The 17,750-nt window shown below is 38.4% G+C and overlaps 1 protein-coding gene across 3 annotated transcripts in view; it reads left to right on the top strand.

The window, feature by feature from the left end:
• SPPL3 (signal peptide peptidase like 3) overlaps nucleotides 1-17,750 on the top strand; it is a 142,006-nt gene that overhangs the window by 79,606 nt on the left and 44,650 nt on the right. For all 3 annotated transcript variants that reach the window (XM_084649001.1, XM_084649003.1, XM_084649002.1), the window contains exon 2: nucleotides 2,866-2,943. In XM_084649001.1, coding sequence (XP_084505127.1) covers nucleotides 2,866-2,943 — 78 coding nt within the window. The remainder of the gene's footprint in view (nucleotides 1-2,865; nucleotides 2,944-17,750) is intronic.

Raw genomic sequence — 17,750 nt, 5'->3', positions numbered from 1 at the left:
AATTCACACCCTGCAGAGATGCAGTTATGGACCTGAGCCCCGGTGTTGACACCGCTAGGTCAGTGGAAGAAAGTCATCCGTTGATCTGGCTGCCACCTTTGAGGGTTGGATTAACGAGGGTGACAGAAAAGCGCCATGTGTCCCTGCAGTGGGTCTCTGTAGTGTGGCACTACAGCTGTGATAAGTAGCCATAGAGAGTTCCTTGTTTGAATCCTGCAGTGTGGTTCCTGGCATTTTTCATATCGTGACTTCATGTGACAGAACAAAAGCTTTTGAACTCCTTCCCGTCGAGTGATCAAGAAAGGAAGGATGTTTGAGACTCCCTTGGACCTGTTTGGGGTTCCCCTGCTGAGAGCTCCTGTGGTCGTGGATTGTACTGGCAATAGGGTACTGAGTCTGAGTTATTTTTGGAACACCTTGCTGAAAAGATCCTTAGGCAGAGAAGGTGGGAACACTCCACTGTCTGATTTGAATACATAATGATGCTGTACCTGCAACACTGCTGTATGCAGGATGGAAACACCTTCACGGTTACTGCTTACTGGCTAGAATCAACAGGTCACTGTGCTAATCTCCACTGCAATGCTTTGATAGGCTTATGTAAGGGTGATTCCAGTATTCATATAGAATTGTTTTTCACTTCAGTGTAGTGAAATAAACGTGATTTAAAAACCATACTTGGTTCAAATCTGAGTGTATTATGGATGAGACAAATCATTGAGCCCCATAAAATAAAAAATCACCCACTTTGTACATTTTTAAACATGTCAAACCGTGTTCTGTGAACAAGCAGAAACGCTGGATAATTGTAGTGATATGCTGTTGTACAGCTTGTCATATCTATCATATAGCACATCAGAGAGTGGAGAACCTTGTGTGCAGGAGGGAAGGAATGATGACGAGTAGAGCCTTGTCTTGTAACTTAAAGTATTAAATACCTTGCTGAGTGTATGTTCTGTTTAAGGCTATGTTTTAGTCACAGGTATCTTCAAGGAAAACCAGGAAATGCTAGGTTTTGGCTATCCTCTGTGTATTTGAAATAAATAAATAAAAAAGGCGGGGTGACTGAGAGCATGCAAAGTAGAGAACAAAAAACGCCAGGCATTCTATGTTCTTTATAAAGAAGTGAAAGGGTACTTTTTGTCCTTTTGCTGTTGCTCACCTTCAATCTAGTGATCTAGGAATAAACCAATTTAAGAAATGGATACATTCCCATTCTCACTTCTTGTTATCCTCTGATGCCTTTATAGTTTTACTCTAGTATATTTAATTTATATAGTTCAGTATGGTGAAGTTGCTGAAGCTCTTGATGGTACCTGTGTATTGAAGTACAAAGTAGCTGGTAGTCTAGGTTATAGTAATCTCTGTCGGGTTATGATTTAATAGTGACTCTTGTAACAGGGAAAGTTGAATAGAATTGCTTACACTTACACCAACCAGTTATCTGGGTTTGCAAGGGTGATAAAACAGTGGCATGTTAAAATATTAGAGTTGATATGTTGTACCATGTAGTTCAGGTGGAGGAGATATGCATAAATTGACTATCTCCAATAACACACCATTCATTTATTGTAGAAGAAAAATGAGTAAACATACCTAAATGCTTATCAGAGCCAGAGTTAGCTAGGCATCTTCCAACCATTCCCTTTTGTTTACAATAGCTTATTAGCAATTTCTTAGCTGTCAGACCTCTGAAATACTCAGTTCTAAATTTTTGTACAGGTTTTAGGAATCTTATGACATACATCCCCCATGTCCTAGACATTCCCTTTTGGTATAATCTTACAGGGGGAAGGATCATTGTGTAAGGCACCTGAATATTATAGTAATGCAAGCGGTATAAAAACTTATATTGCCTGTACTGACAGAATTTCTCCAGCAGAGTGAAACTGAAGCAACCCCAGTGATAGCTAAGTGTTCCATGTCAGGTTTTAACTTTAGAGGCATTTTGGTATCCCTCATACCCTGAAAATGTGAATGCTAGACATCTAATAAAAATTCTTGCATAAATAGATAAATATACGAAAACTTGAAAATTGTCAAGCGATGGTATGTACATACTTAATTCTGTTAGATGGCTGCTTTATAAATTTGGCAAAGACACTATCCCTACCCCAAAGTTTGCAATATAAGCTAGACAGTACAATTCAGCCTCTTGGGGTAGAGAACCAAAAATTAGATAGCTTAGGCATTAGGGACACAAGGAATCTCAGTTCTGTATTATAAACACACATGTAGGAAGCCATGCACATATGTATTCTGAAGTTTGATTTCTGAGGAAATCTATGCAAGTAAACTGGCATTAGTGGGTTTAAGACTTGGTCCTTACCAAAATCTCCATCAGAAGTCGTATATCAAAATATTTCCATCTTGCATGTAAGGTATAATGTGGATGCAATTATGTGGGTATAGTTAAATGCATGCTGCAGCCTGTTTTCTCTGAAATAATGCTTGATCACCTTTCTACCTTTTGCGTTACCAGTTAAGTCCTATAACTAAGTAATATATGAGAAGGCTGCATCTTATAGGCATGGTTTCATTAGATAAAGGTAAAGCATCTTCCTCCTCCCACATGCTTCGGCAGAAGCTCCCGTGTGGTGAGCCTGGCACAAGTTGCCACAAATTATATTTGATCACTGTTTGAATGCTGCAAATAATTTGTGAGTCTGTCATTGAATATTATAGGCTAATTAGTCAGCTTTTTAAGTGTTTTCTTATTTGGTATCTACATTCTGGGAATAGCTACCTTGCTGACTTGTCATTCAGTGCTCTATTTGTTTTGTTAATATAAGACAAAGTTATCAAATGACACCCAAAAGTGATGCTCTGTGGTGACACATTGTGCCTTTCTCTCCCCCATTCTAGGGCATATTCCCTTGTGGATTCCAGCCAAGTGTCTACATTCCTGATTTCCATTCTCCTTATAGTCTATGGAAGCTTCAGGTAAGACTGTTTTCTAAAGCTTCTATTTATATTTCAGATGTAAACTTCATCATGAAGAGCATCTGCATTCAGCTTGTTAAACATATCAGTGCCTGCTTGTTAGGAGGGGGAAGACACACATGTCACTTAGAGCTAGACCTGTTCTCGAAGACGCAACAAAGAACTGACTAATACTTAGAAGTTAACAGTCTGACTTTATTTAGTATGTGTGTGTGTTTCTATCTTTCTCAGACTGATACTTGTTGTAAATTGACTTGAAACTTTTACTTTTGGTTCTGAGAAGGATATAAAGGAGAGGAAGAAAATGGAAGGACCTGGTGTATTTGGAAGATCAGTTTCTGAAGTATAACTATGTGAAGGCAAATTAAGGTTCAAGTATACCACAGTAGCATCAACTATGTGAAGGCAAATCAAGTATACCATAGTAGCATTTTACACTATATATGGATTAAATTGGCCAGGGACACATTTTTCCCCATCCATTTGAAATTATCTTGGAGGCTACAAAAGGATTAAATAAGGTATTTTTGATACATAGTCGATATAGCAAAGTCACAGAGGACTGTATAACTGCTTGTCACTGTTTTCTACATCATAGAATTGGTGGTTGATGTAACCGAAACCTGTAAAATATATTTGTGTCTTTAAATATTAAGTTAATTGACCCTTGCGTAGCAGGAAAGTTGTGAAAGTAACTATCCATTGTGTTAGGGGCCTCCAGTTTAGTTTAGAGAAACCAGTTGAACTGTGGCAGTTCAGGGAGGAAGGGAATACAGAATGTATTGCATCAAGTATGAAATGTTTGACTGCTTTGAATATGGCAAAGAGACAAGGTGTACCAGATGAACAAAATATGTAATTTCTAGTTAGTTGCACCCCTAACATCTTAAAAATTATGAAAAACATGTTTGCTTTATTTAGAAAGCTTGGGAAAACAATAGTACAGAACTTCTTGTTACTAATACGTCTATGGTAAACAGCCAGAAATACACAGTGAGCAACTCCCTTCTCTTCATGTGTCAGTATATTTATACCTACATCTGTAATTTTCACTCCATGCATCTGAAGAAATGGGTTTTTTACCCACGAAAGCTTATGCCCAAATAAATCTGCCAGTCTTCAAGGTGCCACCAGACTCTTCATTGTTACAGTGAGTAATGCATCACAAAATCACTTTTTTTTTTTTAAATATTCCAAAAGCAGGTGTCACTATCATTAAGGTTAGGCAGGTATCACTTGATATTCAGAGGGGTAGTATTGCACATTGGATAGTATTAGAGCTGAAGAAGCCTTTCGTCAAAGAAAATCTTACAGAAGGTATATAAACAAAAAGGGCAAAGAAAGTATGGAGAACAAATAGCCAAGTATATTAAGATGATTTTCACCTAGAATATTTAAAGATTCGTTAGAGAGTTTTGGACCCATCTAGCTTATGGCCAAGGGGGTAATTAAAGTGAATACTGTATTTGTGGAGAAGTTACGGGTAAACTTCGTAATTCTACTGTGGTTGGATGTTTGGATTTACATGTCAGTAAAAAGAGTGCATAGCCATATACTCTAGGAGACCTTAAAATTACTGTTTTAAGATGCAACAAAACATAAAGTACAGCAGCACAGTGCAATATAAACCACCAGCAATGAGCCAGGAACTCTCAAACTTAAATCACCCTCCTCTTCCAATAGTTCTCCACCTTCAAAATTCCCCCCTTCACCACTGTACCCCTTTTTATATATTCCCCAGAAAAAAGATGAGCTTTGCCGTGTGTCCTGATGGTCTCCAGATTTCGGCCATTACAACCAAACTGGGAAGTGAATTCCAAAACTGAGGGGTCCTCAGAGTGTGTCTACACAGTATCTCCCCCTGTTCTTTTATACTGATAGGACTTCAGCTTATCTCTGCTATGGTGGTGGTATGGAAGATGATGGAGAGAAATTTCCATCCCCTTTGCTTTGCTGGTCAGGCTAATGTAATGATTTATACAGGAAATCATTGTATGGTGTTAACAGAAGCATCCAAGATATAGTTAAGCTATTTAAGAAATTTAGGTGCAATGGTAATTTGCAAGATGGTATTCATTTGGGAGTTCATAAAGCAATAAAACACTAAGAGAACTTCTGCTGAAATAGGTAGTATTTCCTAAAACAGCACCTGTCCCTGAAGAAAGGTGCAATATTTGTAACATTCCTATCTTCAAAAAGAAAATACTGATCCCTGAAACTATAGATCTGTGAATCGCATCTCACTACCATATAAACTTTAAGGACTGCTTAATACAGCACGTGGATAAACCGTAACCAAATCATTACTATTCTGAGTAAGCGTATACTTCTCTGAACTATTATTTTATAGAAAAATAGTGAACTAATGTAAAATGGGGAGCTGTTGGATGCACTTTAGGTAATAATTAATTGGAAAATGGATTGTTAGATTGGCTTTTGAACAAGTTCTTTGTAAGAAGCTATTAAAATAACTGCAGTTTCTGTTTTGTAAAATGACTTAAAAATGGTATTGAGGAGTTTCCATGTTGACATAAAGAAAAGGAGTACTTGTGGCACCTTAGAGACTAACAACACTTCACTCACTACAGCTCACTTCAGCTGTAGCTCACGAAAGCTTATGCTCAAATAAACTTGTTAGTCTCTAAGGTGCCACAAGTACTCCTTTTCTTTTTGCAGATACAGACGAACACGGCTGCTTCTCTGAAACATGTTGACATAGTGATTTCATGGGTGGGTTGCCCTGTAAAAAAGCTTGTCTGTCTCCTTTGTGAAATCAGTTTGGGATCTGATAGTCAAGCTGGGTTCTTCTCTTGTCACTAATATAGATGAATAATCTTGCAAGTGAGACTATTCTCTCATACTTTGGATTATCTGTTTCGTTTAGGCCCGGGATAACGAGTGTGCAGAAAGCTAGTGCATCAGAGATGTTACATAGTTGTTACTGATGACATTATTTGGTTTTCAGGATCTTTAGTACTAGTAGCAATGTGCTGGCTCTACAATGCTATTTTAATCACGTTTCAGAGTAGAACATTCCTTAAAGTCCTCTTATTGATCAGCCCATATAAATAAGGAACAGTTGTACAACATGGCTACTCAGCATAGGCAGAAGCTGATACTGGTATGTCCCAATCATCAGCATTGGAATCAGGGTCATTAAGGAAAATTGTGGAAAACTATAGAAGAATCTAACTTAACTAGTAGCAATCAGATGAGTTGGTAGAATGATGTTGGATAATTGTGATAAACATAAGGTAAATGCAAATTGAGAAAATATCCCATACCAGCCCAGAAAGCTCCTTTTCCCATCACCATGAATAACTAAATTTTTTGATGCTGGTAGAGACATCTAGCTTTCTATTTTGAGTACATGGAAGCATCTTTCTATTGGTTGTTTTGGGCAGTCTCTTCCTGCTCAGAGAGGTGTACTTAAATTCCCTACTCCACTTTCTAATCTTGGTTTAAACTACAGCTTCTTAATTTAGGTGATGGTGACCTGACTTCTTCTTAGCATGGGCTTGTCTACACTGGCACTTTACAGCGCTGCAACTTTCTTACTCAGGGGTGTGAAAAAACACACCCCTGAGTGCAGCATGTTTCAGCACTGTAGAGTGCCCGTGTTAACAGTGCACCAGTTCTGGGAGCCATGCCTCTTGTGGAGGTGGGTTTTTTTATCTTTTTATCTTTGCAGGCAGCATGGGTAAAGATTATGAAAAGACCTGTTAGGCACCAATACAAACTTGCCCAAAATAAACAAGTTTTGACTAGTTCTAAAGCACCGGTCTTCAAAAGACCTTACTAAAACTATCCTTGTATTGTTTTTTTAGTGATTTTGAGACCATTTATATCTGACAGCAAAATGCCCAAGTTAAAGCATAAATTGCCTACCATCTGTGGATGGTCATCTTCAGATTTTGTTCCTCTAGTTCTGTCTGTCCATCTGTGTCTCTCTCTCATTTTTTAATGACACAATACTAGATCCTGGGTCACAGGACGTGTTTAACTAGAGCTTAGGGTACAGTATTACAGCTTTAATGTTTTCATCCATAAAGGCCTTTGAACCCTTGCTGTTTCTATCTGCAAAGCAGGAATTAAGTGTGAGAAATACAGTAATTTAAACTTTGCATGCTGTTGCTTTTCTCCAGCTGTGCTGAAGAACACCCCTGGACATCCAAGAATGTGACAGTAGTGTCATAAGGAATGTGAGGAAATTGACAGTAATACCACGTTCTGTCTCTTCACATGGAGAGAGTCATTAGAATCAGGGTTGAGTCTCAGATTTTTCTGCAAGTTCGGTTGATTCAGGTAACAGTAGCCAGGATACAAATATTCTAGACCTAGGTTAGTGTTTTTCCTTACTTTCATTAAAAAACAAAACACAAAAACCCACAAATACCTCCATCTTGAATAATTTTCTATAAGATACAGAATTGTCCTTTTAGAAACTTGTGGAAAATAATTTACTTTAGTCAGAGTACTTCCTAGAAATCATGAGCAATCATCACAAGGATCACCTTTTGGAGCCCACCCTGTCTGCCAAATAATGTTCAGTGAGAGAATAGGTCTGTCCTGGAAAATGGCGTAGGGGAGGGAATTTCCTTTGTTTTCTAGGAGTTAGTGGGGCTTTAAGTTGGGAAGAGGTGAGGTTATGTACTGGACAGAAAGATGGGAATCTGGGCCGAGTAACCCCTATTTTGTAGGAAGTAGACTTGAAATCTAATTTTCCAGTCTGGAATGAAGAAAATAGTTGTGCTGCTGGGTGACTTCAACAGAAGTGCAGTAATAGGATTAGAAAGAATTGGGTGGATGAGTAATTGGGATAAAATCATGTGCTTGTTGGATTAATCTGGTTGAGGAGATTCCAAGGGAAGAAAGCAAATCCACTCAGAAGCTTGATTTACAGTTAATCAAAATTCCCCAAAGAACAAGTGCCAGGAAATCATCTGGATGACAAGAATAGTGGCACCCCAATCCAGGCAAAAGCACATTGAGGTTCTGCTTGTTGTGGTGTGGACAGAAGGCAGTTTCCTTTGTGAAAAAGTACTCAGGAGTTTCAATTCCAGCCCCTCTAATCCCCCCACTCCTTCAGTTTATAGACAATATTGTAGATTCCTTAAAGGAAGAGTAGAATTGCTCAAGGAGTTGTATGTTGCTGTGGAATTAAATGTGCAAGTTGAGTATTTAATCCCATTTGTATAATAGTCAGCTTGGGCCAATTTTATTTCACATGAAAACTTAAGATATCTTGAATACTTCCACCTACCCTTACACAATTGCTTGTCATTATCCTTTTTCTCTCTCCAGTCTTCTATATCAGTCTAAATGTCGAGGTTCTAGTGCCTCCCAAATGCCGCAAGGAAAGGGTTAAATCCTTGATCTCATTTCGGGTGGGAGGGGTAGCTCAGTGGTTTGAGCATTGGCCTGCTGAACCCAGGGTTGTGAGTTCAATCCTTGAGGGGGCCATTTAGGGATCTGGGGCAAAAATTGGGGATTGTCCCTGCTTCGAGCAGGGGGTTGGACTAGATGACCTCCTGAGGTCCCTTCCAACCCTGATATTCTATGATTCTGTGATCTCCCATATATGGGTTAAATAGTCTAAACACAAAGTTGCACTAGGTTAATAAAAATTTGTTTTAAAATAGACTGGTGACAACTCCTGGGTGGACATTCTTCATTTGATTTAAACCTGGCTTACATCGGTTTGAGAATGTCCACCCAGGAGTTTTCACCAGTTTCACAAAATCTGTTTTTAAAATAATGATAAACAGGTGCAATGGTGTGTGTGGATCGAACCTCAGAGTTCAGGGTTTGACTTCATCAAATCATGAGTTGTCGCCTCACACGTTTTCATTAGGTACTACAGAATGCTTGATGTGGTCTTCGGCAGGATGGTACTGAAGACTGCTGTCAAACACTAAATCCTCCTTGAATATATACTGCTTTGGGAGGTCCGTTGGACTTTTGTAGGCTATCAAAGAAAGAGGGATGTTTTCCCCTATCAGTTTTCTAAGAGTTTTGTTAGTGCCAGTGTGGACTCACTCTTCACTTGGATTAGTTATAGAGCTATTAGCAAGTTACAATGAGGCTATCATTTGAGCTGAATGTGAATTTTTAAGTTAGTTCTCTATATGGAAATGCGTTGAGTACTCAAATTCAATTTGAGACTGCTAGACTTCTACATATATGGGATATAATATAATCAAAATATTGAGTGTATTTTCTCCATTTTATCGGCCCATTTTGAGGTCTTGAAACAAAACGGTGTTCAGCCCAATGTTACTGACAGCTATCTTCTTCAAGCTTATCCATCAGTGCTGTTACTGAAGAACGGTGACAGGACACAACCTTGTTCAACTCCTGTGAAAGGAGGAAACCATGTTGTGTATTTGCTCTTGACCAAACACAGATTTCCATTCCATTATAGAGCTCTTCTATGAATGACACTGTCTTCCCAGGAATGCCTCATCAGATCCCTTCAAGTTTGCTCATAGGTCTGAAGGAAATCTATCAAAAATGCAGTGCATGCTTTATTCAATTCAGCCATCCTCTCAAAAAGCTGTCCCAAGGTAAAGATCTGGTCAGTAGTGGCACAACAAGGTCTAAATCCACAATGAATATCCTGGCCTCTGTTTCCATGTTAATTTCTCGCATTAGCAGCGTGCATTGTGGCAAACACTTGTTTTGTGATTGACAACAGCATAATTTCTCTATAGTTGATACACCATTATCACCCTTTTTGAACAGAGAGTAACACCCTTCTTCCATTCGTCAGGGATGATATTAGTGTGCCAGATGGACTGGAAGAGTGCATACCCAATAATATTCTCTCCTTTTTTCAGCTACTCAAGGGTCATGTTACAAGCTCATGGTGCCTTTCCTCACTTCAGTTTAGGAACTGTAGTATGAACCACTTCTTGGTTAACAGAAAGTGGCTTTATCAGGACTTCCCGTCTCACTTCAAGCAGAAGAGGGACACTAGATGAACAGTCAAGGAGCATCTTGAAATAATCTTCCCATTGATCCAACTGATCTTGCATACTGGCTCATGCTGCCATCTCAATTCTTTACTAGACAAGCTGGTGATGATTTTCGACATTTTATGGTTGGGAGGAACTGTAACCCAAGCATCTGAACCTGTTTATTATTTTACTAGGACTGTTGATTAATTGCTGTTAACTCATGTGATTAACTAGAAAAAAAAAGAAATGCGTTTAACTGCACTTTTAATAGGACTGTTAAGCAATTAGAAATACCAGTTGAAATGTATTAAATATTTTGGGTGTTCGTCTACATTTTCAAATATATTTCAATTATAACACAATACAAAGTGTATAGTGTGCACATGATCATTTTTACAGTGCAAATATTTGTAATAAAAATCATATAAAGAAAAAAAAATTATTTTTCAGTTCACCTCATACACAATACCGTAGTGCAATCTCTTTATTGTGAAGGTGCAACTTTCAAATGTAGAGACCCTCTTTAGCCAATAAGCAAACTATTCTCAGACACATTAGTAAAATTTCAAAATGATATTTTGGGATTTGTCTCTGATGCTAGTGGGAGCTGTATGGCAAAATTATTTGCATATTGCTTTGAAAGTTACCCCTACAGGTCCTAATAAAGGTCTTTTTAAACTGTGATGAGAGCAAGTGATATGAGATTTAAATCTCTCCCCATTTTTGCAATGGAAGATTTAAACTTACCTTATGGCTACAAGAGACACTGTAGGAAGAAATCAATGTTTTGTGTCCCTTAGACTTTGGGCAACTAAAGCATCTGTGTAAATAGAATGGCTCAAGTGCAGTGTCTTTATAGTTGGCTTTGCAACTTGACAGTTACAGAGAAGCAAGATATATATTTTTCAGTGAAGTTGCCTTAGAGAAAGGACATGCTCAGGGTTCATTAGAATGCATATTAATTGTACTGAGAGTGAAGCAGAGGGTTCCAAAAAGACCTCTGTCTTTTTCACCATTTAAATTAACAAAACCAAAGATCACCTGTCTCCCACTTCATGTCCGTCCCCTTCCCCCCTTCCCCCCCACCAAAAAAAGTGGTTAAAAATATCTGCTACACATGAGATATTCTATCCCATGCATCAGGATTAAGGCTTAATATTTCTCATTTAGAAAAAAAATATTTTCAGCAGAGACACTTGCCCAGTTCTCTTTTTATCCCCGCATCAGATCCTGCACTGGATCATTCCCTCTGTCAAGGCTGGATGAGTACATTTCCATTAGTAGTCAGTCAGTTTGCTACTACCCTTTCAATCAAGCGGAGGAGGTTACGAGGCAGCATTTCCCACCCTGGGTCTGAGTACACTGCTTGTGCTACATTCCTATCCTCCTCTGCTTTGTGAAGCTGAGGACCCAAACTCTGAGCAATACGATTGCAACGTGTTGTGCTGCTGTAAACTCCGAAGCTAGCTGACGAGACTGTTTTAAGAAAAGCACTCTAGCTATAGTGCAGCCACATATTACCATGTCATCTGTGCTGGATGCTGTATTAACTATTATATGACACTAAATATTCTAAAGAAACTACATATTTTATGTAAATTTTTAATACTGAAAAATTAAGCCCATTTTCCACCCTCTTCTCTTCGCACCTTCAGAAATCCCTAACCATCAAAATCCCTGTTCAAAATTTGGATCTGCAAATATCACGCTTTGAATCCACTGGTTTTAGCACTTGTGCAACTTGGAATTAGCATTGCTGTGTACTATTTTAGCCTCAGTAGGCTACTCATTAGCACAGGGAGCTTTATATGGGTGCCCAAATTCCTTCAGTTAAGTAGTCTTTAGGTTGGGGGCTTACAGAGTTAGAGTTTATGACAAGATTGGGATTCTTATCCATTACGTCACGGGTAAACCTTTAAATAAAACCTCAAGTGTTTATATACCTACTATGATGGGAGCCTGATTGGATTCCTTAGAGTATGTCTACATGGCAAATAAATAAATAAAATCCCCATGGCAGTGAGTCCAAGTCCGGGTCTGCAGAGTTGGGTTTGTGGAGTACTTGCTGTGATGCTAAAAATAGCCACATAAACCCTAAGGTTTTCCAAACTTTTTGCTGGCACAATGGCATTTTAATGAAGTCTTTCCTGTATGGAGGAAGCCATTTTGAAGAGCAAAATGGTGACCTCTGCACAATGTGACCTTGTATGTATGGCGTGCAAGGTCATGTTTTATGGAGGATGCCATTTTGTAGAGCAAAATGGTGTCCTTCATACATTGTGACCTTACACACACCATACATGCAAGGCACACTGTGCAGGTCAAAATGGTATCCTTCGCAAAGTAGAGATTGCTACAATGCCATCTGTTGGTGGCATGACCCCATTAGGGATTGTAACCCACAGTTTGGAAATCGCTGATGTAGATGCTTGGGTGAAGCTCAAGCTCTGAAGCCCGGAGGGGGAGGTGGGTGGATTTCATTGCCGAGACACTATCATAAGACAAATAATAAATAAAATAATGAGGGCCTACTCCAGAGAAATCTTTAACTTTGGACTTCTCTGAGTAATAATGGGAGCTATCACTAGCAACATAGAATGTTGATCGCTGACTGGGAGAAGGGCAACACCATTGACCACTAAATATATTCAAACCCTAATACAAAGAATAAATAAATCTCTCCCAGCCAAGGGGAAAACTTCCAAAGTAAAAGCAGTCATACTCTAATTTTTGCATGGCTTCTTCTCTGCCTGTTTGTTTTGGTTTTTGATCTAAACATATGCACAGATGCTCCCTGAAGACTGGATTCTCTCTTTTTGTTAATTTAAAAAAAAAAAAGTTTGTTTAACTTTCTTTGTCAGAGGATGCTGGGATATTTTTGTTGCATAGAACTTTATACAGTTTATATTTATGATGTGTGGAGGCTACATGGTCTGAACACACTATCCTGTGTGCTTTCAGGCTTCTTGTGGGAAGGAACTGCCTTTATTGTCAGGTATCCTTCCTTGTGTGTAAATATGTTGGCTTCTTGCAGCTGAGAGGAAAGAACTTTCTCCTAGTGTGTATGAAGATAAAAACACTGGCCTCTGTGTCCTATGGGAAGCCCAGCAACTGCTGTGGTACTTGCAGTCTTGTCAACAAAACATGAAGGGGCTAAACACACGAAACTAAATGAGAAGAGAGCTACTTTTAAATTTCTTTTGAGGTCTATTGTTAGTGCTTATGTATTTTGGCTTTTCTGGGGAAGATATCCTCCCAATTCTCAGGTGTGTTGGGGAGGCCTTCAGTAGTATTTACTTTTTGCTGGCAGGCAGCAAGTCCTTCTGTGTTGTTGTACTGCCTTTTAGTCTAAAAGTGGATATCCTGCAAGCAGTTAGTGGTTTTAGGTCGTGTCTCTTCTTGAGTGCTGAAATTTGTGTTGAGTTCTGATTGAATTAAGCTGCTGTTACTTCATTAATTGGGCCTTGTGCTGTAATTTTTAATTAATGTAGCATAAATGAATTCTGGCTGTATTGTGGCTGGTTCACAGTTCTTTTTTTCCCCAAAGCCTTCCAGTGTGGGTGAGTATATTGTTCTCTGAGCAGAACAAGGAAGACTTTTTTTTTTGCAGTGTTTGCAGGAATCTCTTTAGCTGCATGTGAAACAAGTACTTTTAAAAAATTGAGCTAATACGAAGGCATTAGTGTCCTAAGAATAGCTTTTCTGCAAATTTTCTGAGGCAGTGTGACAATGCAAGTGATCCAAGGGTTGAAATTGAACTTTGGTAGCTGTAAAGTGCCAGCAGATTAGTCACTACTTTGTCCTTAGTATAAACCTACCGAATGTTTCCCTGGGAGGCTAAGCCGTGGCTTAAGAACCTGGCATTAGTACTCTTATCCAAATTGTGCTGTTAAGGTATACAGTGCAAGCAACTGTGTAGATGGCTTGCTGTTTCCAAATTGGCAACGCTTGCTGACTTCTGCCTTTGGAATCCTACCAAAAGTTAAATTTACCCAGCATGCGAGTTTGTTTGCTGTGGCACTTTGCATTTAGTTTCTCAGTATAACTTGTTCCCCAGTGGAGAATTGAATTTTTTTCCAGAGGATGTTTATTGACCACTTCTCAGTTTTGATTTTGTTAATAATTCTACAGCGTAGAATAAGGGCAAATTATAAAATGGCATTAGATAATTCTGCCTTTAACTGGTCAATAGCTGTGCTGATATCTTGTGATGCCTACCAGTAAGCAAATGGTGTCATGTCATATTAGCTGAAAGCACCTTCCTAGTTAATGTCCGTTGCCTATTCAATTCACAGGTGTTCCATGTACTCTTAAAATTTTAATGTTTTAAAATATTTTCTCCAACTTTGTGTAGAAAATAACTTTGTGTCCACATCTGCCTCCTTGTGTGCCCCTCCACCTCTATTTTCTTCCTTCATTTTTAACTCCCAGTCCTATTCCCAGCTGCTAGCTCTTTTCTTAAATTACAAAATGGTGCTTATTGACCTCACTATTAAAAGGCTGCTAGGAGGGTCTCAACTAAGCTATAGCATTTTAAAGAAGAGAATTTTGATTTTTGAGAAAATTGCCATTTGAGTTTGTTCAGCTGATTCTTCAATGATTTGAAGCGATTCCTGGAAGCACTTAAATGGTAGGAGTATTGTGAGCCTGTTCTTGCAATATATATATGGGGGAGACATCAGGGAAGCAAAAATGGGAGCATAGAGGAAAAGGGAGGTAGTGTATGTCAAGGAGGGTACTTCAAAAGTGGGGTGGAGAGAACTTTTTTTAAAAAAAAAAAGCTGAAAACAACATTAAGTTACAAAGAAAAGACCATTCTTTTCAGTTTTGTTTAAATTTTGTTTAAATTTCTTGGAGCAACAATATTTTAAAAACATTGTATAAACTACCCGTATGTACTCATTCATGAGCCAAATTTTTTTGGTAAAAAAGTGAAGCATTAAAGAGCGGGGGTCAGCTTATCAACTGGTCTACACCAAAATTTGACGATTTTAAGCTCTATTGAATTGAATATCTAATACATCGTTGTTTTGTTTACCTGGAGCGTTCTCAAGCATGGAGCCTTCAGTTCACAGTGGCTGCGGTTCGTTGTTCCCAGCCAATGGGAGCCACGGGAAGTTGCGGCCAGTTTTTGCCATTTTTGCCTGCCATCTTGGAGGGTTTGGCTTATAAACAAACAGGCTAATGGACGAGTATATACCATAGTTTCTCTCTAATATTGAACATAGCTATGTGGTAATCTTAGCAAGACACTTCAGTGCATGCCTGCTTCTGTAATGTCACCTCTGTTCAGGTGACTGATACCCTGCCTTCAGCCTCATGCTTTGCACCACAGGTGTTAAAATACCGCACTGTGCCACAACTTGACATAATTTTATAGATGGCCCACTATCGTGGATCGAAAGCAAGTTTTAAAAAGGAAAAACACAATGTAACTGCAACACCATATCCGTCTCTGAAAATCTTATGTAAAAAAAATTCTATGCAGAAACAGAGGTTTATTATGACTTTAACTTACCCCTATGATACATATTATATTTTTTGATAACTAGCTAGTAGTTAAATTCATAAGGCTTACAGGAGTATAGAATTAAAGTCTAGGACTGAAACTTTTCCATGCTTTGCTTGAGCCTAAAGGTGAGTTTAACAAAATCTGTTCAGGTGCTCTTGAGTAATCAAAGCAGAGGAAACAAAATATTTTTAAAACTCGAAAACCTTTTTTTTTCCCCTATGTGGTTAACTTCAGACTTCACATTTGTCTGTATCTCACCGAGTAACAGTTGACACATGTGCAAAGATTTAAAATGCACAATTTCCTGCAACACTAAGGAATTGTTTTAAAATGGCATAGCTGTGTAGTACAACAGGTAGATATTTGTGTGTACTAAATGTTAGCGTTTAATACCTGCAGAGTTGTACAAAAAATTAACAGGGTATGTTTGTCCTAATCTGTTTGGGAAATATTGAAATTAATCCTTTGTTTCTAATGGAGCTGAAGTAACAAAATTTGTTGTTTGTGCACCAGGATCACTGATGACAGCTCAGCTTGGAGAATAGTTTAATGCTTATACTGTTGGAAAAATAAAGCTCTGTGTAAATGCTTTGTATTTGTTAGATAATGTTAGTTGAATGCTTATACTGTTGGAAAAATAAAGCTCTGTATAAATGCTTTTGTATTTGTTGGATAGTGTTGCTGCAGAATCAATCTAGAACTCACAGTGCTTTTTGTGGTTCTCACAATAATGGCTTTTTGAATAAAATAAGTCAGCAACTAAGTTGTGATTAACACAGTATATCAAAATGCGAGAGAGTCATTGCAGATTTAATTAATGTTACCTCTATGTGGAACTAGATTGGATTTTCTTCTAGGGCTTATTGCTGACCCCAATAGGCCCTTAATTGAAGTTCCACTTTTTCAAGGAATTTGGCCAAAAAATGGTAAATGTAAGTTGGTAGATTTCAGCTAAGGCACTAGAGTAACTACATTTTTGAAAAAAAGAGCAACCATAACAATGACAAATATTTATGTGGGTTACGGCTGATCTGGATCCGTGAAGACATGTTGTCAGGTCCTATCAGTAAAACTGAATAGTATTAATTTGTGGGAATTGTTTAAAAATTTCCCTGTGTTCATGTTTGTTACATATACATCTAACAGGTTTCAGAGTAGCAGCCGTGTTAGTCTGTATGTGCAAAAAAAAAAAAAGGAGTACTTGTGGCACCTTAGAGACTAACCAATTTATTTGAGCATAAGCTTTCGTGAGCTACAGCTCACTTCATCGGATGCATACTGTGGAAAGTGTAGAAGATCTTTTTATAAACACAAAGTATGAAAAAATACCTCCTCCCACCCCACTCTCCTGCTGGTGATAGCTTATCTAAAGTGATCACTCTCCTTACAATGTGTATGATAATCAAGTTGGGCCATTTCCAGCACAAATCCAGGTTTTCTCACCCACCCCCACCCCCAACACACACAAACCCACTCTCCTGCTGGTAATAGCTTATCTAAAGTGAGGAGGGTGGTCACTTTAGATAAGCTATTACCAGCAGGAGAATGGGTTTGTGTGTTGGGGGTGGGGGGTGAGAAAACCTGGATTTGTTCTGGAAATGGCCCAACTTGATTATCATACACATTGTAAGGAGAGTGATCACTTTAGATAAGCTATCACCAGCAGGAGAGTGGGGTGGGAGGAGGTATTTTTTCATACTTTGTGTTTATAAAAAGATCTTCTACACTTTCCACAGTATGCATCCGATGAAGTGAGCTGTAGCTCACGAAAGCTTATGCTCAAATACATTTGTTAGTCTCTGAGGTGCCACAAGTACTCCTTTTCTTTTTGCGAATACAGACTAACACGGCTGTTACTCTGAAACCTGTCAAACGCAAAAGTTAAGGTTACGGTTAAAGAAAAACAAGCAAAAAAATCTGTGTGGAAATAGTGTTATGATATCCAAAAGAACTTCAACTCTTTCTTCATATTCCCCTCACTTTGTACACTTCTGTGTAAAGTAGATAAATGTCTGATAGGTATCACAACTGACATTTTAAACCTTGGATACCTTGCCAGTTAAGACAGGAACTTGACCAGCTCACTGCATGTTAGACGGTGTGTGCTTTGGGGACTCACTTGGGTCTATAGACGTTGAAACCATTTTGGAAATAGTTTTAAATAACACAGTATAATTAGCTTAACTGAAAGGTATACAAGGTTTAAGAAATAAGCGAGAGGGAGCCCAATAATTTTGGATGCTAAAGGATTTGTTAGATGTAAAATTTTTGATGTCTTGAATGATGATCGTATAGCAGGAAGATGGGATTTCAGTCATGCAGGTCTTTGTATATAT

The sequence above is a fragment of the Lepidochelys olivacea genome, assembly GCF_965140295.1.
Source record: "Lepidochelys olivacea isolate rLepOli2 genome assembly, chromosome: 15".
Lineage (NCBI taxonomy): Eukaryota > Metazoa > Chordata > Testudines > Cheloniidae > Lepidochelys > Lepidochelys olivacea.
The sequence above is the reverse complement of the archived record's forward strand: the minus strand, read 5'-3'. Positions and strand labels throughout refer to the sequence as shown.